Source organism: Mytilus edulis, chromosome 2 (assembly GCF_963676685.1).
Source record: "Mytilus edulis chromosome 2, xbMytEdul2.2, whole genome shotgun sequence".
NCBI classification, from domain to species: domain Eukaryota; kingdom Metazoa; phylum Mollusca; class Bivalvia; order Mytilida; family Mytilidae; genus Mytilus; species Mytilus edulis.
In genome coordinates, this window is record NC_092345.1 from 57,166,222 (window position 1) to 57,192,825 (window position 26,604).

The 26,604-nt window shown below is 31.1% G+C and overlaps 1 protein-coding gene across 2 annotated transcripts; it reads left to right on the forward strand.

Annotated features, from left to right (window-relative positions):
* The first annotated feature begins 1,587 nt into the window (after positions 1-1,587).
* On the forward strand, positions 1,588-25,707 carry LOC139512486 (pyruvate dehydrogenase (acetyl-transferring) kinase isozyme 2, mitochondrial-like). 2 transcript variants are annotated; one of them, XM_071300121.1, is made up of 12 exons: positions 1,588-1,960; positions 7,912-8,053; positions 9,040-9,111; positions 10,253-10,316; positions 11,302-11,416; positions 12,527-12,613; positions 13,530-13,607; positions 14,223-14,299; positions 14,813-14,911; positions 18,034-18,144; positions 21,075-21,188; positions 22,078-25,707. In XM_071300121.1, exons 1-12 carry the CDS (start codon positions 1,858-1,860, stop codon positions 22,240-22,242), a joined length of 1,227 nt encoding a protein of 408 aa, XP_071156222.1. In that variant the 5' UTR covers positions 1,588-1,857; the 3' UTR covers positions 22,243-25,707. The 2 variants fall into 2 exon arrangements, with proteins under 2 accessions (XP_071156222.1, XP_071156221.1); XM_071300120.1 differs by lacking the exon at positions 1,588-1,960 and adding an exon at positions 2,228-2,455.
* The last annotated feature ends 897 nt before the right edge of the window (positions 25,708-26,604 follow it).

The following is a 26,604-nucleotide window of genomic DNA, read 5'->3' on the forward strand; positions in this document are numbered from 1 at the left end:
ACCTAGTTGTCTTTGACACGTAGATACGAAGTCCATTATCGGATTAGTAGAAACATACATTTTAAACCAATTGATAATTATATGGAAAAATTCGAGCTTAAGCTGACAATTGTTATGGCCCGACAGAAGAAAGTCCAAATTATTGAAATGCTTTTCGTCCTTTCATAATTACCTATTTACCTATTCTAGTATATCTTCTTGTGTATTGTTAAAATTTCGGATGTAAAGCTTAACTTTTTTTTTTATCAAATCAGTCATATTTAAGGGCACAAAAAGAACAAATTTAAAAACAAAAAAAATAAAACTTGTTTTAATAAAGAGAGGGGTAGGACCCGTAAGGGCCGATTTTGGCCTCAAAATTCAGGTTAATCAGAATAAGAAGATTTTGGACAATTTTTTAAACATTCAAGTGTTTGTTTACTTCAGTCGATTCAATTAGTTTACGTGAAAGTTTTGAACTAAATACACTCAAATTCAGGCTTAATATGAAAAATCTATCAAATATTCCAAAATATGTCACTTTTCAGATGGTTTTTGTCAAATATGAAAGTAGCCGCTTCCGTGTTCATTCTCAACATCTATGTATGTTATGTATTATCATCAAATACAACTTACATTTGAAAATTAAGAATGAACACAAATGCGGCAACTATCATTTCAGACGGAAACCGTCAAAAAATTATTTAAAATGCTAAAATTTCGAATATTTCAGTATTTTAGCATGACTTAATGATGCTAGTTCCCGATACATGTGCATTGTATAGTCAAAAACAGCCGATATTTATGTAACAGAAGTATTCTTCTTTCCAATAAATAGCTAAAAGTGTTTTTAACAATTTTGTAAAACTTCTATATTTTGAGGCCAAAAAGGGGTCTTACTGGGCCATGTGGGCCTACTCCTTATCTTTAAAAAAAATCGACTGAGAAGTGCCATTTGTTACTTGTACCCATGATCTAAAAAAAGAAAAAAGAGGCAGATATAATACTTTATTATGAAAGCTTATTTGGGTCATGCTCTAGAGAAAAAAAAATGTAAGTTGTGGCCACGAAATGTGCCCTTAATTTATTTGGTTGAAGATGAACAACATTATTATTTGTTGTGCAGCATACAACGATGATAATATAGAGCTATTTTTCAGGAGATAAACGATATTTGTCATAACTTTTCATATCTCTCTAACAAATTAGGCAAAATGTGTTTGTTTTATAATTTACAAATGAAAATTCGTGTCCTAGAATATTAGCCCCCCCCCCCACACTTTTGAGGGAAAAAATGGTTACTTATATCGGGAATCACTGAAGCAGGCCCCCACTTTTCGAAAAATTTCAGGATCCACCACTGCGTTTAACTACAAACATATTTAATATTTTAAAAATATATATTTTTTTCTTCTTCAAAATTATTATGTATTTTGTCATGTTGCCCATCAAGGAAACAATAAATATACTTCCCCCCCCCCCTAACCTTATGTGTAAAGGAAAGCGTCACTGCATAAAATAAATAGTTGGACTACCTATATATCCCAGTAATTAGACAATTAACGGGTATATTTTCTTATAGACAGGACAATTCCAGTTTTAACCGATTAATTACAATGTAATAAAAGCGGATCTAACCACTTTTTTCTTTGTCGGATTAAGAAATTGGCAATCGACCAAATACTAAAAAATCAATCAATTTGTTTATTATAAAAAGAGTTTGAACATTGGGAATATTTCCCAAAGGAATAGCTTTTACGGAGTATTGAAAATTGATTTGGGGAAAACACTCGTTCTGTCACGTGACTTATCTAGGTAATTTTCCATAAACAGAGAAAACTTCAAAGACGACATTCACAAGTTGGATTTTAATACAACATGAAGTTTACTGTCAAAAGCGCGCAGCAAGTTGCTCGCATGGTGGATGTTTATTCTCATTACTGTCCACAACCGTTGTCAATGCAGCGTTTTATAGATTTTGGTAAGAATTTATAACATCTGATGTCAAATATTAGGTCATCAGTCAGCTGGGGTCGCGTCGCGTTTATCATTGTATTGGTATGGACAAATGCATTATACAGTTAAGAATAGCCTTTTTTATTATTATAAGTAACTTTTATTGAAAAAAAAGTTTGATTTTTGTATTTGGGTGAAAACAAATGAAGTTGTTTCTATGTTTATTTGTAAACAAACCAAAATGAAAGTAAACTGGCATTCGTAGGTGTGAGGCTATAGGCCAATCAAAATTAAACAAAAATCTAACTTCCGGTCCAAATATTATAATTTCACTGGATAAAACAGGAAAAGTTTATGATGGAATAAGCGAACCAAAGTTATTTAAATCAGTGATCATTGCAATTGAAAACAACAACAATGCGTTTGACACGTTGTTTATTAATTCAGACTTTAAAAGGTTTTGACAAATATGCCAAGTTTCACCCATCTCCCTTATCATTGGAAGAAATGTTCTTATTTGGTAAGTTTTTTAAATATTGCTTTCAATGAGTCAATGCAACATCATGAAGTGAAATGTATAATTGAATTGAATTGAATTGAATTGAACTATACACAGGCACTTGTTTCTATCCATTGTAAGATCCACTATTAACATAAATATATGTTGATGGTGGGTCTTCCAATACACCTAATCGCTAATCCCGGCTGACCCGACCGCTTGAACTTTTGACGCATACAACAATCACTTTTCCATTGTGGCGTCAGATATTTTGTTTTGTGACGTCAAAAATTTACGGGAACCTGTGTGATATTTAGTAATGGTGGACAAATAGCGATAAGGTGTATGGATTATAGGATATAAAGTACTAAATGGTGGCAACATTGCCGGCAATGCTATTTTTAGCAATTATCTCCTTAAAAGGCGCTTTTAATAAACTAATTATGGAAAAACTGCTGTTGTCTAATTGAAGCTCGATATCTATTTGCGATTTTACCACACTCAAATATATATGGTCCCATGGCTTTTCTTGGTGAATTTTGGGGTTTTTCACGATACCTGACAATTTCACTAAAAAATTTCCCTAAATTTGAGCAACATAAAAAAAATATTTCCGGCCCTTCATACATTTGAGGACAAATTTGTGCTTGCATGAAACTTCATTCATAATGCTTTCAAGAAGAAAAATATATAAAAGATATAACAACCAATCACAGAGAGCCATCTATTTTTATCTCTATGTCATGTTCCCTTCATAAAATGGCTGCGCCCATGTAATTTTATTTGGTACATTGTAACCAGAAACAAGTGCCTGTGGAACTATATAGCATAAGTACAAATGTTCAACATGGCTTGCAAATGCTCTCCATTGGCAACTATTACAAATGTGAGACAGAAGTTACATTTGAAAGAGGATCAAGCCTGCACATATCTAATTGATAGACAGTGGCAGATCCAGAACTTTTCATAAGAGGTGGCCCGCTGTCTGACCTAAGGGGGAGGGGGCCCGCTGACTGACCTAAAGGGGGGGGGGGGGCTCCAGTCATGCTTCAGTGATTCCCTATATAATCAACCAAATTTTTCCCACAAAAGGGAGGGGCCCAGGCCCCCCCCCCCCAGATCTGCCTATGATAGATGACTTTAACATTAGTGCATTTACCATACCTTTCCAATGTCACTATAGCTATATTAAATACATTATAGTAAAAGTCCATTATTCAATGACATCATTGTCATTATCATTAATTGACCTCACATCAACCTGCTAAATATTCATGAAGAGGAACTTTATAGCCAACTATATATACTATACATGGATGACAGTTAGGGGCGGATCCAGCCATTTTTTTAAAGGGGATTCTCAACCCAGGATATAAAGGGGTGCCAACTTTATGTCCCTATTCAAAAGCATTAATTGTCAAAAATAAAAGAGGGGTTTCCAACCCCGGCCCCCCTCCCCCTTTATCATGTTTATGGATTTGCCACTGATGGGTTTTTTCATTGAAGAATGCCATATGGTTGCATATAATTGCTTGCATCCACTTCATTTGAACATGGTAGATGTCTCATTGGCAATTATACCATCCATGTATCTCCCAGTGGGGAATCCAGAACTTTTAATAAAAGGGTAGAGGGGGGGGGCTGCTCCAGTCATGCTTCCGTGATTCCCTTTATAATCAACCAAATTTTTTCCAAGGAAAGAAATCAGATTCTATTTTAGTAATGAAGGTTCTTTGAAGAAATTAACAAGGAAATAATACAAATTTTTGTTACATGAAAAATAATAATATGAGAAAGTTTTTACTTATTTTAACATCAATATTCCCTTACTGCTTGGTTATTGTTGTGAGATGAATCTTTATTTTGTAAATAGGGAAAATGCATAAATATGTTTTTCAGAAAGCCTTTAATGTTTTCATTCAAGTTGAGCTAGATTCTTAAAAAATTCAGATAGAGTTTTGATTACTGTATTATTTACACATCTTAAACATTTAAATGATCCAGTTAACTGTTTTCCAATATAAGATTGTAAAAAAACTCTGTGTTGAAGTCTGTACTTTGACCTATGATTGTTTACTGTTTACATATTGTGACTTGGAAGGAGAGTTGCCTCATTTGAACTCATACAATGTACCACATCTTCTTATTTCTATGATTTCTAATTAATCACATAAATATTTTGAGCTTGCATGATTTAGTAACTGTGAGCAATCTTTTGAATTTTAATTTATGTATTGAAGATGATGTGGGGTAGATATGACAATGAGACAGCAACCAGATGGCAAACAATCCAATGACATGTAGAGATCAGTAAATTATGTAAATGGTCATCAATAATCAGCATACCAGTCTGTACAATGGTCATCAATAATCAGCATACCGGTCTGTACAATGGTCATCAATAATCAGCATACCGGTCTGTACAATGGTCATCAATAATCAGCATACCGGTCTGTACAATGTACAATGGTCATCAATAATCAGCATACCGGTCTGTACAATGCCAAGCTATATATTGCCTTGATGCTAAAAGAGTGGAGAGAATTATGAATAATTAAAAAAGAAATTATTCATTGAATAATTAAAAAAGAAATTATTCATTGAATAATTAAAAAAGAAATTATTCATTGAATAATTAAAAAAGAAATTATTCATAAATCTGCTAACAACCCCAAATTCTCAAATTAAAAAAAGACACACTATATTAATTGACAATGAAACATAAGACAACCATGTGAATGTGTGTTGGGGTTAAAGTTTAAACTGGCCATTGGTGTTCTCAAACATCTCCCTTTTACAATGTATTTGCACAATGTAAATGTATTGTTTACATGTTGTTTTGTCATTATTGTGCTATGTGAACTATATTTAGTTCAACATGTTGAAGATAAACATCCTTGAAATAACTGAGAGATAATGCCAGCGAAACAACTTTACCTCTGATCACTTAATCTAAAAATAGGGTACAATGTAGCACAGTTTTATGTAATTCTGATGGAAGATATTAGTTTCAAAACAATTTGAAAATAACTGCATGTAACTCACATGGTTTCTTATCTTAAATAACTGATACATGTACTGAAAAACATATTATTTTTTACATAAATAAGGCCGTTAGTTTTCTCCTTTGAATTATTTTGCATTGTCTTAACGGGGCTTTTATAGCTCACTATGCGGTATGGGCTTTGCTCATTGTTGAAGGCCGTACGGTGACCTGTAGTTGTTAATGTCTGTGTTATTTTGGTCTTTTGTGGATAGTTGTCTCATTGGCAGTCATACCACATCTTTTTTATATGTTGATGTTGTTAGAGTATATAATAAATATAACTTCAGCTTTAGATTCCTTTTCTAAACATAGTTGAATCTCACAGGTAGTTCGCAGCTTATTTAAAAGATCATCCCTTCCAGGATCCACAATCTCTAACTCACTGTGGTTACCTTTATTTTCTTGGATGCCAATTTCCATGAAATGAGGAAAACTCACATTTTTATGGATATTTAATTTCATGGTTTTGTTAAAGTCTGAATACAACCTTATATATAGAAAATGTGTCATTCATTGAACTTTAAAATTTGTGGTTAAACTGTATACCCACAAAATCCAGGAAAATTGATATTCAATGAATAATAATGAACCCATATATATATACATGTAGTACTTTTGCATTTAATAATTTATAAATTTTCTCATCAAAACAGATTTTTTTTTCTTTCTGTTTCTTTTTTTTTGTCATATTGAAGGAAGTGCAATACAGTTTGAAGAGGTCTGGAATGTGAAGCTGAGTCACAATTATATGAACATTCTTCAAAAATTATAAGATTGTACATTGTATTTCAGAATTCATTATGAACAGATAAACTTGTTTCTGTTTCTTTATAAAGCATACTCTTCAGCAATATATTCTACATACTTTATAGCAATTAATTACATTGTACTTTTGAAGTAACGTTACATGATCAAATGAAGGTAAGGTACCAAACGTGCAAACCCTCACAGGTAGTCAAGGTTGTTAAACACCCCCTAGTAGTAGTTTTGTCTCACATTAATGATTACGTACAGGTAAACTCTACTATTTCAAATGTTTGTATTATCACTGAAGACTTGTTATTATAAAATGTGTAAAATGAACTCAATTTTGGACAGAATTATTTATTTTTGAACATTTCTATCTAATATAAAAACTATGATCTCATCAACCAGACAGATCCTTTTGAGTTTCCTTTGTTTAGAAAGAATTAAAAGTTTAGACAATTTAAGTTTCGTAAGAAGTGTATATAAAAAACTATTACAGGATATAAGTTAAATTTACAATAAAGTTGAAAATTTGAAATTTTAAACTATTGAACTTTACCATGTTTACTATATATTTTGGGGTTTACTGTCTCATAGACATGATAGATACATGTATGCGACTATATAACCTGCTAGATTTAGAAGTTAACTTTTCAAATGTCACACATAATAAAAGTAATTAATTTAAGTTTTTCTGGATCATGTTTTTTGTTTGTTTATTGTTTCCCGAAATCAGACCATTATTTTTACTTGTTTTAAAGGAGTAGATCCAGTAAGACCCCTTTTTTGGCCCCAAAATATAGCACTTTTAATAAATTGTTAAAGTGTAAACTTTTAGTTATTTATTGGAAAGTAGAATGCTTCTGCTATATAAATCTGGGCTGTTTTTGACAATACAATGCACATATATTGGGTACTAGCATGATCAAGTCATGCTAAATTACTGAAATCTTCACACTTTTAGCATTTGAGTTCAATTTTAGACGGTTTTCGTCTTAAATGAAAGTAGCCGCATTTGTGTTCATTCTTAATATTGAAATGTAAGTTGTATTTGATGATAATACATAACATATATTAAGGTTGAGGATGAACACGGATGCGGCCACTTTCATTTTTGACAAAAAAACACATGAAAAGTGACATTTTTTGGCATATTTGATAGATTTTTCATGTTTAAACTTGAATCGGAGCGTTTTTAATGACTTAATCAGTTAAAATCTTTCACTTAAACTGATTGAATGAACTGAAATAGACACTTAAGTTTAAAAAGTGTCCAAAATCTTTTGTCAGATAAACCTGAAATTTGAGGCCAAAAAAATCGGCCCTTACCGGACCTACTCCTTTGTCATTTTTGGGTGTTTTTGATAGCTTAGTTGCTATACTGTATGGGGTTTTCTCATTGCATTAGGACATTCAGTGACATAATAGTACCCATACATGTAGTTCTACATCATTTGTCTCAATGGCAATATACATCTTATTTTTAAAATATGTACATTTATTATCATTTTGCTTGTGATAAGTTAGTACATTGTACATGTATAAGAGACAAAATTATTGTTCTCTACAATATATAATTATAAAGCTATATTTTAGACAAACTTAATTTTAGAATAAGAAATATACAAAATTTTTCTTGTAGAACATATTATTGGTCTTAATTCATGATATTTTTTATCTATAGGAACAAAAACTGGTACAGAACAGTCATCGTTTGAATTTTTGAGACGAGAACTGCCAGTACGTTTGGCTAATATAATGATGGAGATGAACCAGTTACCAGAACCTTTATTAAATGTTCCATCAGTTACAATGGTCAGCAACTGGTAAGTTTTTCAACTTTCATGTAAGCATGGCTATAAGCAATATAATGACTTATAGTTTACATTTATGTTAAGGCATTAATTGGTCTTTTGTGAATACCAGTAGTTGTCACATATGTGATTTTACCACATCTTCTATATATATATATATATATATATATATATGTGTAATCTATAGCACCTTCATAAATGGTGCGGAAAATAAGATGAGTACAGACCATACAGCACATAATTGTCAAATACAACATAAGTTTACCACTGGTATAATATGGCAAGGTATAGTCATTTGTACTTAACTACCTGACAGTATGGACATGCAACTTTAATCAAAGTTATCCAATAACAATATATTATCATGAAGCGCATACAGTACATAGAATAAATAACAGATAAGCAGTGCAATCATAGTGCACATGACATGGAACATAATTTGAAAAAAAAGATAATCCATACCATCATTTATTTCCCTGTACATGTATATAGGTAATGTATACAAGTATTAGAATGATAATTGTCAATCATTTAGGAGGGGTTCTTTCACCGATTTGGACATATATTATTGAAAAGCATAATAAATGCTGGGTAGCCAATTCTAGCATCCTCCACCAATTAAATCTGACCGCCAGGAATAAACACAATAGTGTTGAAAGTGGTGTTAATTAAACATCAATCAATCAATCATTGTTACAAATGTTTATATACATGTACTGGCAAATTAGCATGGTTGCAAATAGCTGTTAAGAGGCAAATGAATATGACCATCAATTTGCTAGATGACACCATCAAATCTTCAAATACAGTACAGTTCAATCATTAACTGTTTAAAATGATTTACACATTTACACTTGTACACATGATTTCAGTCAATTAGTGTTTCAAAACCCTGAAACTATGGGCATAATCTAATCCAAATTAAAAATAACAACCATTTTTGCATTTAATTTCTTTTACTTACATATGTTATAAAACCAAGTGTTTATTGCTTGCAGGTATAAAAAAAGTTTTACAGAAATTATAGGCTTTGAGAATTCAGATGGCAAAGATCTAGATACATTGTCAACGTAAGTATTTCTTTTCTTTATACATTTTTGATGAAAGCTTGTTACATGTAGCAGACATCAATCTGCATTCATGCAGAGGACGACCTTTAAAGTTTGCTGTCAGACTTTAAATTTTGATTTTTGTCTTTTCTATATATACTCTTCATGCTGTTATGAGGGATGTCAAAGATAAAATTTGATTTTATGATAATTTTGAAATGCTTTAATGGTCGATATTAAGTATTAACAATACCTCTCAGAACTTTTTCTGTAACAGAATTGAGCCAGTTATATATGTCAAATGCTACAACTGAAAATTCTTAAATAATACATTATACTGGTAGATATGTGTTTCTGTACATATTGATAAATAAATGTGATTAATATCAATTATTAATGATATATATAAGATGCTTGGCTGCATTACACTCAATTATTAGTAAACTAATACCATATGGATTAACTGCCTTATACATTTACATTTATTATGTATGGAGAAATAGTCAGAGCACTCTTTGTTGATGTGGAAACCTGGTTTATTCATCAGCTCTAAATAATTCATTTGTCAGCATGATGCATAATATATTTGAGTTGAAAATGGTTTTCAGAATGCTTAATCAAATTATACTTTTTCTTGAATATTTGGTCACATATAATAAGAAGAAGATCTGTATTGATTAAGAGGTCATAACCTCATAGGTCAAGGTCATCATAACTAAATATAGACTTAAATTTTTGCAGAAAACTAAATGAATTATTGTACTATATTTTGAGATTGCATGCTTGCTTACATTTATGGTTACATGTTAGAAGAGGAAAATCCCTTTTCATCACCGTATCAAAAGTCAGGTTCAAAGATATAAAAAAATAGACTGAAATTTATGCAGAAAAGTGGTTTAAGGATGCTAATTAAATACTACATACTTGCATATGTGATCACATAAAAAAATAATTAGAGGAAGATCCCGTATGTTTTAGAGTCATTTAGTCTAAGTTCAAGGACATATATACTAAAGATGCCTACTGTAATATTTGTATTCATCAAATTTTACATCAACTCAAAATTTGTTTAAAACAGAATATTTAAACAGCATTACATTATATTTTGAGAAGCCCTTTCAATTTCCTGACTTCTAATTACTATTATTTTGTCTAATTTCAGTTTTGCTGATACTCTTGTCGTAATCAGAAATCGTCATGCCAATGTGGTAGAAACAATGGCACAGGTATGTAGTTCTACAAAGAAGCTTAGTAACTATAGAATACTCATTTAAAATTGAAAATGAAAAAATATGCACTATGTAAACATGGTAAACAAACTTAAAATTGATATTTGTAATATTGAATGGTAGTCCACTAAATGAATATGCACTAAGTAAACAAACTTAAATGGATATTTGTAATATTGAATGGTAGTCCACTAAATGAATATGCACTAAGTAAACAAACTTGAATGGATATTTGTTGTTTGAATGGCAGTTCAGAAAATGTAACATGTTATTTGCTGAATTTGTTTTCTCTCACTAAGAATACTTATAGGTTTCATAACGAGTGAGAATTAGATATCGATTGATATCAACTCGAGTTATTTAATTTCAATAATAATAAACGAGCCTATGGCAAAAAGTTGTAAGTGCGTGGCCTATTTGTTGCGAGTTGTGTTGCTACGGCCGTTTTTCTTTGCAACGCGTACTGATCTGTATACTATTTGAACTAATATGGTTTATTTTATTCGCTCAAGGCTGATTTTATATATTAAAAAATGAGATGACTCAGTTTAATTCAAACGATATTGAATTATCACAAGCTGTAAAACGTATGGAAAAAAACAAATGTTTTTATGATTATTTTCGTGGCGAGAATTGTTGCTACGGGCGTCATCTGTTTTACCGGAAGTAAACAATCAGTTGTCAAGAAAAAAAGTAGTCCCGGCATGACCTTTTCCAGTGAATAATGACCTGATCAACGGCCAATGAAAATATTGGAAAATTACGAGACAAGCCAATCAAATTAACGTAATTTTGATATCACTTTTTCATGTCACACTCCGTACGGTGTGATACGAAAAATATCTATTCACGTGGGAGTTAGATAACAGGCCCCAACCATAAGAGAAAATGTCTTTATATGTTTCTTCCTTTGTTATTTCGACATCACAGCATAGCTATTACACTTACGTTAGCAAAAATATAATTTTGTCATCTTTTTCAGGGAGTTATGGAATTAAAGGATAGGTATGGAGAAGAAAACATGGACACATTACAGTACTTCCTCAACAGATTCTTCACAAGTAGAATTAGTATACGAATGTTAATCAACCAACATGGTAAATAACAAACTTTGTAAAAGTTTAGCAGATTAAAGAAAAAAATACAATTTTAAGAAAATAAAAATATTTGTGTCATTAGGTTTACAGCTGCTTTGCTTATGAATAAATCGATGTGTGGTGTACATGTCAGTCAGGTAGCAAATTAAAAACACTAGAATTAAAAAAAAACATAGAGATCAAACTTCAAGCAAACAGTAGAGAACTGGCTGTAAATAATATCAAGCTCTTAATTGGCCCAAATGAAGACCTGTATAACTTAAACAAGGTTAATTGATTTAGACTTATCAGAGTTCGCGAAAACTTGTTTTGACCCGTCGGTCATGGGACAGACAAAGCAAGATTATTTGTCAGTCATACAAAATTTAAGCCAGTCCTAAAAAATCTGTCAATTTTATCCTGAAATAAAAATGATAACATATTTTATCGAAAATAACTTTATTATAATTAGTTTTATTTTTTTGAGTCACGGACAAATAAACAATGAATGACCAGTTCTTTTCTTCTGATTGTTCTTATTTAAAGTAATCTTCACTATCCATTTCATCATCTGAATCACTTTCTCAGTATTTGTTATCTCCATCGAAGGGTGCAATCGCCGATTGTTTGCCTGGGATGGCTACATGAACAAATTAAGCAGGCCATGTGTAGTTGGGTGCTTTGGTTTCCGTAGGTTTGTTTATAATGGTAAACCAGTACCAGAAATTAGCAGCAGGTACATCTGAGGACCAATTTAAACGGGTATTGGAATTAGTTGCGGTACAACTAATTACCGATAAAAAAAGGCACTGCAACGGTCGTTTTTACATCGGTCATCAGGACCGGCACTAGCTTTCAAAATACTGGTCTTGACTGACAGGACCAACAAGACCGACCATTTTCGCAAACTCTGACTTATTGAAGTATTTTAATAGTTTCTTAAAATCAAAAAAACATATTCTTAAGAATTCATATATATAATATATTTTAAACATTTATCAACAGTCTTTTGGGGTTGTAAATTACTTGCTGCCATTAACTTAATATCTTTCTGTGTTTTATTGAAATACACTACTCATAAGTTCATGAAGTTCAAAATGATTGACATATTTTTTTTTATTTACCTTTCAGCTTTATTATATGGTTCTCAATTAGCAAACCACCCTAGACATATAGGTTGTATAGATCCTAAATGTAATGTACTAGAAGTTGTTAAAGGTAACTAATTTTATGTACTTAACTTGAGAAAATAACAATTCAGATACATGTAGATTGAATATTTTTATCATCCATGTTCTATGGCAATGTAATCAGAATGACATCAAATAACAGATATATTTGGGATAGTAATCAGAATGGTATACTGTAAAATTTGATGCCTATGCCAATGTTATCAAATAAAGCAACAGTAGTATATCGCTGTTTAAAAGTCATAAATCGATTGAAATCCGGGTTTCAAATTAAAACCGAGGAAAACGCATCAATTTTAAGAGGAAAACACATCAACTATAAGAGAAAAACAAGGAAATAACAGAACACAGAAGTGCAGCAGAAAACAAACATTCTTAAAAACTAACTATTAGATAACAACTGCCATACTCCTGACTGACTTGGTACAAGACATTTAAAAAAAAAATGGTGGTTTGAACCTGGTTTTGTGGCTAGCCAAACCTCTGCGCTTTATGGCAATGTTAAATATATCCCCCAAATTACAACATAACATGATGGGAACAGAGTACTAAAATGCACAAAAACACCAAAGACAAAGAAAACGATATACCGTACTGTAAACCAACTTATTTTCTTGAACTATTTATTTTCGTGACTTTCGCGAGTTGATAAATATCAGGAATAGAAATCATCGCCAATATGTAAAACTTTGATCTATTCTCATTTAACGACATCAAACAAAATTGAGAATCGCGAAATGGGTTAGTAAGGGCTTAACATGAAATAAAGTATCGGCAAAAATAACTTGGTTTACAGTATATTTTAGATGCCTATGCCATTGTTATGAAAATTATACATATATTTCAGACATCTTTGCCAAAGTTATCAGAAAGAACGCTATGCCAATGTTATTAAATTGATATCTGTATTTCAGACGTTTATACCAATGATATCTATTTTTCAGATGCTTATGCCAATGCCAGATTTCTTTGTGAACAGTATTATCTAACAGCACCTGAACTTGAACTAATAACACATAATAGTAAGTATATTGAAATAAATCGGATAAGAAATAGGTGGGGGAGGAGGGTTACCGAGGAGATATTCAAAATTTGGAGGCTAACTGACAGCCCATGGCAAAAATAAAGACAAGGAAAAGACAACTCCTCAAAACACTACAGAAAACTAAAGACTTTATGAAGGGTGTACATCTTTGCCAGTGTTATAAGTAAAGTCTATTTATTGTGTCTTAAAGAATGAGACATTCAACAGAAGGCTTTAACTAGAAACTTGCTTTGGTATCTAGATCAAAGTGCTATATTTAAAATGTAATAATAAAGGGATATGTCGTAATTGTTACTAACTATTTGAAATTTCTCAGAGAAAAATGTATAAAAAACATCCAGAGTTTCACCAATGATTTGTCCTTATTAACATCTTGCAATCTTTAAAATTTCCAGGAAATGGTTGAGAAAATAATTAAGTAATTGAAAGACAATAACACCACTGGAATACCTGTTCATGGTATTAAATAGACCCATTTTGAATTGAGAGGGTTTGAATTAGTTGAATTATAATCCCACCTTACCCTTACTTCAAATACTGACTACAACAAAATGGAAAATTATAGATAACAACAATATTTTTTTTATTTCAGCACATGATAATGAAGAAGATATATCAATAGTGTATGTCCCTTCACATTTGTATCATATGTTGTTTGAACTGTTTAAGGTAGGTTTTTATATTTTAATAAGCATTGATGTATGTGCCAATGATTTATAATTGATTCATCTAATCCAGTAGTTGTTTCTCAGTTGTATACCTGCCAACTGTCACTATTTGCATGGGGGCTACCAAAGTGAAATTTTGAAAGAGCAATTTTGTCCACAATTTTAAACAAAACAATTAATTTTACAATGACTTTAGGCTTCTAAAAGTATGAAAAAGCCAAAAAACAACATTAAAATGTATTTGAAGGTTTTTTATGACTATGAAAGCCATCTTGCACGCAAAAACCCCATGGGCATTTTGAAAAGTTTGTAAATTGATATAAATTTATAGATGTTTTCAACTGGAAAACTGACATAGCATTCTTTTATTTTGGAAATGCCAAATTAAAACCATTTTAAAAACATGTACTGTAAATTCAGAAATTATTGTTTGCATTTAATTTTGATATTTGTGATACCCTGAATGCTGTGTAATTTTTTTTTTTCAATTTAAAACTGTGTTTTTTGTTTACAGAATTCATTAAGAGCAGTTGTAGAGAATTTCCCTGTAGATAGTACTTTGCCAAAATTAAAGGTTCATATATGTAAAGGAAAGGAAGACTTAACTATTAAGGTTAGTATGAATATAAAAAAGAAGTTAAACAATGAAAATATTTTTGGTTCAATCAAATACAGTGAAACCTGGGTAAACCGAACCCTGATAAAACCGAATTTCAGTTTAAACCGAACAATTTTCAAAGTCCCACAAAATTTCCCCATCAATTACTGTTAATCTAACCTGAAAAAACCGAACCCTGTCAACACCGAATTCCGAACGCTTTTTAAAGGCTCGTTAGTAAATTTGTATGTAAAAATTACCTGTCAAAATCGATAACTACCAATCAAAACAATAAAATATTATTAATTATTTGCATGATTTATTTAAACAAACACAGGATGACAGAGTATCCCCGAAGGTATTTGAGGTTTAATGAACTTGTGAGTTGTTATTACAAACTAATTAGCATGTGTGTGTCCATGTATAAAGTGATTTTTTTGTAAAAAACGTTAAACTAGTCAGCTACCCCCATCGTCGATAATGACAAGAAAGGAACTTTCCCTCAGATCAATTAAATGCACCTTACTCAAATAATTAAGGTCACAAAATCGAAACTACCATTCTGTAGCTAAACTGTTTAATTAAATAGTTTTAAAGCCTTTCACCGGATTAAAAAGTCGTGCAACACAACAAGGTCAATGGATTTCGATTGCTGGATTCCCTTTAGAGGCCCTATATATTTGATTCGAATGCTCCCGATGACTTCCGTTAGCTATTTAGCAACGATAAACTCCGAGAATAAACTGGACCCCTGCTGTTGTTTCACTGTTATCGTGTGCCGAAGTATCAATCAGCGGGTGACCAGTTTAGTCCGATAACTCGTGTGTTGAATGACGTTCTCGATTCGACTATGGAATCGTCATTTGACAGTGACTGTGAATCTGAATTGGTCAGTGAATTAACGGATGAGAAAATAATTATAAAAAGCAAAATCGCTCCACGTAGGACATCTCCCAACGACGAGCGTGATTGAAGAAGCGGCGTTTGATTTATAAACAAAAATGTAGCAAAACGTCTATCTTCATCTTCTTTTATTTTTACATTAACATCTAAATGAACATGATGAATACAAAAATAAACTGTCGTCTGTTGTGTCACCTATTATCCCTTGTCAGTAAATGCCAAAATTATTTTGGTGTCGACTTCCGTTTACCTCTACAATCCGAACACCTGTGAAAACTGAACAAAACGCAAAGTCCCGTGGGTGTTCGGTTTGGACAGGTTTCACTGTAGTTAAAAAAAGAATAGACATGGTTTTGTATAAAGCTAATGATCTTAACGAAAAACCTGTAAGGGCAATTCTCAAAGTTTAGAGACAGAAAGCATTTTTTACCATATCTTACTTAAAGGCAACTATGATTTGAATACTATTATCATTAAGCATACATGTGCATATTTTATAAGTCTTAAAACCAAATTTGGTAAGAATCGTGATCAACTTTAGAATGTCTAATAAGATAATTTTGGATTTTTCGAATGACCTTTCAATGTGATTGTGGTTACATCAAATAGGTTGAATTGGTATTATCTTGTGACATTTTAAGAAAATATCTATAAAGTTATATAAATAAATTTGGTGTTTTTACTGTCTTCTGATTGGTTAAAATTATTAGTTTTATTTTCAATGTTATCAATTTTGATGGCGACACGCTCACTCTGACGTTGTGTATCCTACCGTAGTCTAAAATCGTTCATCTTGTCAGTTCGTTAGGTATTTGTGTTTGAACTTAACACACGGGGAAACTCCGCACTGACGTCACTACGCTACTTCCGGCGTAGAAAAACAGAGGAGAATACGTTTTTTCTGCACTTTTGAATAAAAATACATTTCTGAAGGTAAGTTTTCATTGTTGTTCTCAATTATTGCTAAAAAATGCCAATTTTCTAATGCCCGTTTCAATCCCGACTTCCGAATGTCTAAAAACATTCTAGAACTTCACAAAATCCCACTTCCGGCCTCCATCGCTTTGTGTACATTCCATTCAGCGTCATCAATCTTGTGGCAGGCAATACAGGTCAAGCAAATCGTATTTTTAGGAATTTTAAAATGACATGCTCCTTACGTCTTTTGCGATTTTCCCGCGAAAAAAGCCCAACCAAAATGAAAGGAAAACTAATTGAAAAAACGATGCCCATGCCATAATTTTGTACAGGAATATAGAGTAGGTTAATAAAAAACAATTTACATTTATTTTTCATACAATTTTCTTTTTATTCATTATAAAAAGATCGATATTCTGACCATCATGACTGTAGGTAAATATTCATACAGAATTCCATTGATGTTAAAAGGGATGGCAAAAAAATAGTTTTCCTGTTGTATAAAACCCAAAATTATTGCAAACTATTTTGAAGCAATATCCCACAAAGAAATAACGTAATTGCCGTAGACTGAAAAATCCCCTAATTGACAGTAGAGCAATTTGATTGGGTAGAACGAATTGTCATCACGTGATTTTGACGCCATTGAAATTTAAATGTAAACAAACAAGGTCAGAAGGTTCAGTATGGGACAGCATCGTACATTTAGTTACTGACAAATAATTATGAGTTACCAAGCTTGACAATGCATGGTAATAAAAAATGAAAGCTAAGTCTACAGAAAAAATAAGAAAAAAATAGCCTTAGGATAACGACTTATCAACACACCTGGATATTCATACGCTAACATGTGTGTACGTTGCCATTGTTAATATAAATAATATATAAAATGTTCTTTGAGCCTTATTTTTGATAGAAATTTATTTATAATGAATGGCAATAATTTATTTTGATTTTATTGAACCATAAAACTAATTTTTGACTCTTCACATTTTTACATAATCTGCTTTGCGGATTATTCAATGTGAAGAGTCAAAACTTAGTTTAATGGTTCAATAAATTCAAAATAAATAATAGCCATTCACTAAATGGCAATACATTGTGCACTGTATAGATAATAAGAGGAACCATTTTTATCATACAATTACTTTGTAAGCTCCTGGCTTCAAAAATATTAGCACAGAATTTATTTTTATGGTTTATTTTTTTCTCTCCCTCTACAGTTAAGTCGATACAACATTCAGCTTGAAAGAATTTAAACTAATTCAATAACAGTACAGTTATTCATATTTAAAGACTATCTATTTTTCTTCCAGTTGTGTGATCAGGGAGGTGGAATACCTTACAACAATATAAACAAATTATTTGAGTACATGTATTCTACTGCACCAAGTCCATCATGTGCTGATTCAGGTTCTGCTCCACTGGTAAGTTCTTATCATTTAAGTCGTCTGCAATCTGAAATTTAATGGTTGATGGTTTGTATTTAAATTAGTGTAATACAGTGCATCTATGAAACATACAGACATTGAAGAGGGGCTTAACGGGGATATATGCACAGAATAACGTGAAATAAAATTGCCTTTTCACAATGAATGAACAATTAAAAGAATCTTGCAAGTTTGTTTTTTTTTTACTGATTTCACAAAACAAGCTGAATAACGAACCTTTTTTGTGGCTGCATGTGAAATAAAAATGGCAAAACACGTTGCACGAAAATAACCCTTTACCACATCCATTGAATAGTGCATGACATTCTTCAATCACAGGACTTTAATTTTTTGTTATGGCAAATTGCAACTTAAGTGCAAAGATAAATGATCAGAAATTCGAAACTATAAGTCTTAGATCAGAATTTATATTAGCGACTAAAAAGTGTTCACTTTTATAGACTATTACTTTTTTAAACTAATAACATTATAACTTCATTAGAAATATGTGATAAATGACAATAAAATATTGGCAATTCAGAAATTGTTGTGATTTTATAGTGTTGTGATAATTGGGTAAGTTTCACAAAGATAAAAACTGGCATTTTATATTAATGAAAGCATTATACACTTTGTATGATAACTAAAATTTCTTTTAGCTATTTCTCATGTAATTATAACACCACATTAGCATTGACCAAAGAAAATACTCTTTTGATTTTAAAATACATATCTTCTTTATTGTTCCAGAGAACTTGTTTGAATTATAGCAATTTTTGTCCTATCACACACTAAATCCAGTACAACTTGATTAATTTCCTCAAAAATTTTATCTTTTTTAGGATTTGGAAACTACATTTTTCTTTCTTTTTTCTTTTCTGTTTTATTATTTTCCGAGTTATGGGACCTATAATTGTCAGATTTAAGTAAATTTTTCACATATTGCACCCCCACAACTTAAGTTTGTTTAGATTGATTTACTGATAACTTTACATAACTGTTGGTGCAAAACACACTGTTCAATCTAAACAAAAATATTCTGATACGTCTTTTTGTAGTTCTGAGACTTAAAAACTGCCAGTTATTAAATGTCATGCGCTATGCTTGAACTGAATTGCTACAAACCTAACAGTTGTTGGGATTGGTAAATGTTTTCTTTTGATTCTGAAAATATTTTAGGTTTTCATTCCAGATTTTTGGGACTTTTAACAGACATTAGACATTATTGGCACAATACTTTATAATATATGCCTAATGGTATTCCTATGCATGCTTTTCTAAATAGCATTTTTTTTGGCTTTTGATAAAATGCCTTTTTAAGTATCCTATTTTATTTTTGCAACAATTTCAATATGTGCAGTAAGGCTGTATCATGTGCTCCTAGTAGAACAGCTGTATTTTTGGCTGGTCATCAATGTTGATTTATTGTAAAACATAATATTTACTTTGTATTATAAAGTTTAAATTGTCTCTTGATGCAACATTTGTACACAACATTTTAACAAAATTTGGAAAAGTAAAAAAAAAATATGTTCATGTAAACTCTTTGTTGTCTGCTTATTGTACATGTTATGCCTTACAATTTCCCAAGAGATTTTTATTCACAACTAATATTGGGTGCTCACAGATGTATGTGAATCAATCAGTTTGTATAAGTTAAACAAAAAAGTTTTAATAAAATAAAACTCAATTGAAATGCATTCAAAGCTTGTATATCAAGCTGTTGATTTCACATGCTACTATAATTGGTAATCCTTTGTAAGGTTAGCACCATGTTTTCATCCAATGCCTCCTTCTTTTCAATTTTTTGTTTTAGATAAAGAGAGACAATGTAATCATGGTAAAAATAGATGATGTAATACTTTTATATGAGGGGGAGGACAGGGGTAAGGGAGACAGGGAGAAAGGGGGTAGGAGAAAGGAGAAAGGGGGTGGGAGAAAGGAGAAAGGGGGTAGGAGAAAGGAGAGGAAGGCTGGGAGAAAGGAGAAAAAGTTGGAGAAAGGAGAAAAAATAAAATATCTCTCCTTTTAAAAAATGATCTAATATTTCAAGAAAAAATATCTCAAAAGGAGATGTTTTATTCTAATGGGAGAAAGGAGAACGGGGGTAGGAGAAAGGAGAAGAGGGGTGGGAGAAGGGAGAAGGGTACCCCCCTGTCCTCCCCCTCTTATATGTGGTAGACCATTCTTAAAATTGAAAAGCACCTTTTGTATAAAAATTATCCATGCAAAAGACAGTCAGAAGCATGAATAATTTTTATCTGTAAAATTGAATTAGACTTAGTATAAAGTACAAAAATTTTCAACAAAATCTTAGATTTTCCAATAAATTTGAAATAGATACACCTTTTTGCTGCTTTATATCATTAGTTTGATTTTATGCCTGTCTCAAATGATTCATAGAATAAAATGCTTATAACCTTATGTTTTCTTATAATTTTTTATTTGTGCATAAAAAATAGCAAAAAAGGTGGTGTTATGTGTCGGGAAATTATTTTAAATAAAAGAACTTAAAGTTAAGAATCACCAAAATAGGACTCCACCTACTTTCTTGTCTTAAGATTATATAAGACAATAAGACTGTTTTAATAGTATTAGCTTTTAATTGATATGATTTAGTCGAAAACGTCAGAATCCCACTGAGTCCTAACCTGAGTTGTAAGCACACACCATATTTTTTATACCAGTGTGTACTGGAATGTGATGTTTAAACTGATGTTATTAATATTGCTGTATGATTTTCATGCTTGGTTTCATGTTTTAGATTGTTGTTGAAGAAATGAAATAAATTTTGTACCAATCCAGAAATGGATTTAAAAATTAATTTGACCTCATCGTCCTGTTTAAGGTAATAAATAGTACATTATATATATGCTGAATAAATAGTAATGATGTTACCAGATTTTCATTCACTTTTTTATTTCTAGGCTGGATACGGGTATGGCTTACCACTGTCAAGACTTTACGCCCAGTATTTTCAAGGAGATTTAGTTGTCTCATCAGTAGATGGATTTGGTACAGATGCTTATATATATCTAAAGGTTTGTATACTTACAGCATACGAATAAGGGGATGTGGTATGATTGCCAATCAGACAACAATCCACCAAAGTTCAAATGAAGTGGATGTAAGCAAGTATGCTTTCTTGTTTGATATAGTTTTATGGTACCCACAGAACATGAAATGCTTTTTGTCTTATAAGGGGGAATAATTTTATTCTTCACCTGGAGTTTGACAATATAAAGAGCTGCCTTGCATTTACTTTCATTTTGCTTATTTTCTTGTCATAATGAAGTTGAAAAAGCGGTGACAACAGCCTCAACAATGTATGAATTTGTAATTTTCTGTTTAAGGGGCACAAACTGTGTCAATGATATTTGGTACACAATGTAGTACCATAGACACATCTCATTTCTATACATATAATTTGGCTCTTCGCTCTCAGGGTGTATGGACTTTGAAATTTTTTTTTGTTAACATGTATCTCCCTGCAAATACAATTCTTCCTCTATCCCCAAAAATTGATGCCTACAATAATGACTGAATTTTTACTTAACGTTGTTTTCATATTGCATTTTTCACAGACCAAATCTATGATAATTAACATAGCAATAAAATATTTCCCACAGAAAGTAACCAAAAGTTAGAGTGCAATAAATTCTAATATTGCACTAGTGCAATAAATCTTCAAAATTCATGACGCCATCAACGATAAAATCTTAGTTTAAACATATTTTTACTTTCAAATATTATATTGCTATACAATAAAAGGGTCATTGCATGAATATTGGGCAAGCTCCTGCAATATAAAATTCTACTCGGGACGATACTCCCCAATATTCATGCAATAACCCTATATTTCCATTGTTTTCATGATTTTATGGAATTTTTAGTATATTGATAATGTACAAGACTTTTTTTTCATTTTAGGTTTTATCAAATGAAGCTAATGAGTGTTTACCTATATATAACAAAACATCAGCTAGAATGTATGAAACAGATGTTGTTGTTTCTGATTGGACAAGTCCGCCAAAAAGTCCACAGAATTCACGGACATTTTCTACACTAACCAGAACATATCAGCCACGGACTTGATTATGTGATCTTCTGTTATAATGAAACCCAGAAATTTCACATCCCTAACCACCAGTTCTCAGCACTAACAGAGTAGAAGTTTGATTAGAGTTGGTCAACTTATTTTCAATGATATTTATGAAGAGGGTAGAAGTGTGTCTACTTGAATGAATGTACCTTATTTATGTGTTGGGTATTTATCTGTAAAGTTTTGTAATCTGGTTGATATTTATATGTCTGAGATGAGAAAAAGTGGTATATATTGGTGCTACAATAGTCGTAATATATTTGTTAAACAATTGTGTAGCAAGATTTTTTTTTACAATATGTGAATTTTTGTACGTGAAAGTGTTTAACTTTTGATTGTTAAAACTTATAATAGTTTACTATACTTTGCAACACCAAAACAGTTCAAACTTGTAAAACACTATATAGCTAGTCATTCAATGAATTGTTTTTTAATATCAGATATTTTCCTTTTAGGAAGTAAAGGGTCATAAAATGGCATTTTGTTTTTAAATGTCCTGTGTTCATTGTTTTAATTTTACATTGCAATGTCATCCAAACATTCAGACCAAATATCACTATGGTATCTGATATTTGATTTGTTAAATGAATTGGTTCTATAAATTTGTACAAATTATATATTGGATGGAGAGTTGTCTCAATGGCACTCATACCACATCTTATAATGGAGTATATCATAGAATGAATATATTTTTAGATTCATCAAATTGCCCTTGTGGGCTGTTGCCATCGTGTGTTTTCTCAAATTTCATTTCTTAATTGAAGTGAATCTAAGAATGAGGAAAAATAATAATGTAACTCGCTCAGTCAGAACCAAGAAACTGACCAAAATCAGTCTGAAAGCAACAATATCATAGAAGAGGGGGTCGGAGGGGTCCTGATCCCGAAACCATGTGCTTAAACACATGGCATGCCAAGGTCCCAAATTTAATGAAATTTAAATCCCAACATCCAGAAATTTGAAAAAAAAATTCCCGGATCCAAAAAGGATAATTCTCGAAATCCTGAACTTAGAAACACCCCACCTCATAGAAGAAACAATTTGAGTGCATGTTATTTGAGTACTGGAACTCCAAAAGTGTCATAATGGCTGTTATGAAGAAAACCTTTATTTTTCTTAAATCTGTCTTGTTTGTTAACAGCAATTTATTTGAGATATGCAATTATGAGCAACAACTTTATAAAAATCTTAATTTTATAAAGGCAATATTCACTCTTGGTTTAAAAGGGGCTTATTTGTCTTATTCAGGATATTTGAAACATCAAATTGTGTATCATTTATTGCTTAGGTAACTAGCTACTGTTTATTTATTTAATACATGTATATGGGTTATAAAAAGAATTGAAATCCATTTTTTCTTGTTCACCGAAATCCCTATAGAATAGAATCCAGTGGAAAAATAATAAATTTGAATGGGAAGACTTTATCTATTTTATGCATGTAAATAATTTGCATGAGGAAATTTTCATGACAATATTTAGATTACTAGAAACTCATTTTAATCACAAATTTCTGAATTCCCATTCACAATAAAGTACGACTACATACAACATTTTTATATTTAAGCAATTTTTTTTTCCGATTTGAATGTGGTGGTTGATATTTCTTTCTAATTGCTATGTCTTATAGAGTAGGATTTATAATATTTTTATTGGATTTGAAATCAAAACCAAACATTTATTTTTGTAAATGATATTATATTTTAATATTATGTATGAAAGGTATACCAATGAGAGGCAATATTATTTTGGGGAAAAAAAGGCTGTTTTAAAATATGTACAACTTTCTTCTTTAAAGTCTTGACTTCATTAGATTATTTAGCTCACCAGGTCAAAAATACATGTAAAGATGTTAGCACCACACTGTGTCTTTTATCAATTTATTCCAATATAAATGACTAACAATATCTTTTGTCTATGATTACCCAATTTTTACAAGTTTACAGAAGAAAAGAGTATATATTGAATAAATGGTGTATGATAGATACTTTATAAAGATTTTACATGTTGGTTCAGCATTGTCAACAATATTTTGTGGTCTTTTTCTGAACTATTGTTCAGAGCATGTATAAGAACAAGTCATAAGTAAAGCATTTATAGTACTAGATCTGGCTGCTAAAGGCAATTACTGGTATTTATTTATGAGATCTACTCAGGAAAAATGATGGAATTTTTTAATAAATAACTACAAAGATGTATGGAAAAGGTGTTTAAAGATCTTCTCTGGATTAAGTGACCTTAGCTTTGAGCTTTTCTGTTGAGGCCTTATTCATTTTTTTATGAAAATTAAGGGTACACATGTAATCAAATTTCAATTGGTCTCTTCCATGTAATTGGTGGTCTTTCTTTTGAATCCCTTGCTTGTCTGGACCTGATGAACTTGCCATATGGTTCAGATCCTTGTTTTATATAGATTAAGATCATATGTTGCCTTCTACAGTTCTTTTATGAATTAATTACCAGAACCCAGGTGGCAGAAAAAAAAAGATAAAAAAAAAAGTTCTTTCAAGACAGAAAACATTAATTCTACAACCACAAACAAGGTTCTTGATGCTTCTTACACATTTTAATAAGTGATGGAAATAAGAAATTTTTTGCACTCTCTTTCGTTTAAATCAGTTGAAATCTGAAGGTACAGAGAGGAACATACATTAAAGTCTATTTCTGGAAGAGCTTGCATTTTGTTATGGTATAAAGATGTGAATGTGTATTTTCTGGATAGGGTGTTTGTGTTTGGAATAAGGAAATGTGAATGTGTATTTTCTGACTGATGTCTGGTTTAGTGTATAAATGTAAATGTGTATTGTCATGATATATGTTTGTGATTTGTATTTGAAAGAGTGAATGTGTATTTTCTTGCTGATGTGTATGGTTTAGTATATAAATTTGCATATGTAATTTCTTTGCAATAAATGAGCACATGTTTTTGTGTATGGAAGTTTGGATGTGTAGCTTCTAGCTAGTGTGTAAATGTAGGTTTCTGTTGATCGGTGTGGTGTAAAACTTGAATCATGTTTTATAATCTGTAAAATGTCAATTTTGGTTATAAACTAAATTTTTATTTTCTTGACATCTACAAAAGAATAAAAAAGAACACCCAAATAGTGATTTATAGGTGTTTTTTTTTAATTCCACCATGAAGGGTTTAAAATAACCATCCATGCACTTGCTGTATGATAAATGATAACATATCATAACATACTGCCAATAATATGCTGCATCAACAAGTTGAAAAGTGGCTTCAGTGGAAAGTTATTTAATTATACCAATACATGTATGAGTGAAGTAAGCTTGTATACTTTAATTTCATCTATATATTATGTTTAAAAAAATGTTTTAAATATTTTGTATTTGTAAATTATAAAAATGGTATGTTTAAAAATGTCTGTTATATCAGTAGTCAAATGAATAATGTTAGATATATTATTTTTTGGTGGAAATTAAAAGAACTTTATTTCCCTTATGGTGTTGTAGTTGAAATTTAAAGCTTAAAGCTTAAAGCTACAATTGACACATAAAGATAATAGCGGCAAACAATAAACCACAGATGAAGTATGTGATAATAATGCTCCTCCATCAATGAGTGATGGCCTATATCAAAAAGTAGGCTCTAAAAGTATGATTTTCATAAACAATTGGCTTTTCCTTGGCTATGCATTTGATGTTTTTGGCTAGTCATTCACATGTTTCTCAGTACATTTGATATTCGATTGCAAAAAGTAAAATTAAAAAAATACTTAACTCCAAGGAAAATTGAAAAAGGAAAGTCCCTAATCAAATGACAAAATCAAAAGCTCAAACACTTCTAACTAATTGATAACAACTGTCATATTCCTGGAATTGTTCAAACATTTTCTTTTAATACAATTCACATGTTTCTCAATACTTTTTGAAAGCTTATTTCTTAAATACAATTCTGTTATAATATTTTGAAATGCTTGATATTTCTAATACATGCATGTAACTCATTCAAGATGACATTCATAAAATTCATAAATATTGTTCAGGCAAAGTACTTGAAAATCCAATTAAATGTCTTAGGAACAGAAATCAAGTTGAGAAGAGACTTTAAGGAGTCTATTATACTTTCCTGACCTGGAATATCAATTCTGTTAATGTCCATGCAATGAAATGTAAATTAACAAACATACTTATCTTAAAGGAAAATTCAAAACAGAAAGTCTGTAATCAATTGGCAAAATCAAGAGCTCAAACACATCAAATAACTGGATAACTTGGTATAGACATTTTCAAATGTATAAATGGTGGATTGAACCTGGTTTATAGCTAGCTAAACCTCTCATTTGTATGTCAGTGGCATAAAAGTCCATTATATTAACAATGATGTGTGAACAA

Excerpts from the sequence above, each read along its gene's own strand:
- LOC139512486 (XM_071300121.1), top strand. The coding sequence starts at position 1,858 with ATGAAGTTTACTGTCAAAAGCGCGCAGCAAGTTGCTCGCATGGTGGAT. Across the intron at positions 11,417-12,526 it reads AATGTTAATCAACCAACATG|CTTTATTATATGGTTCTCAA; the intron begins GTAAATAACAAA and ends TTTACCTTTCAG. Across the intron at positions 14,912-18,033 it reads AGGAAGACTTAACTATTAAG|TTGTGTGATCAGGGAGGTGG; the intron begins GTTAGTATGAAT and ends TTTTTCTTCCAG.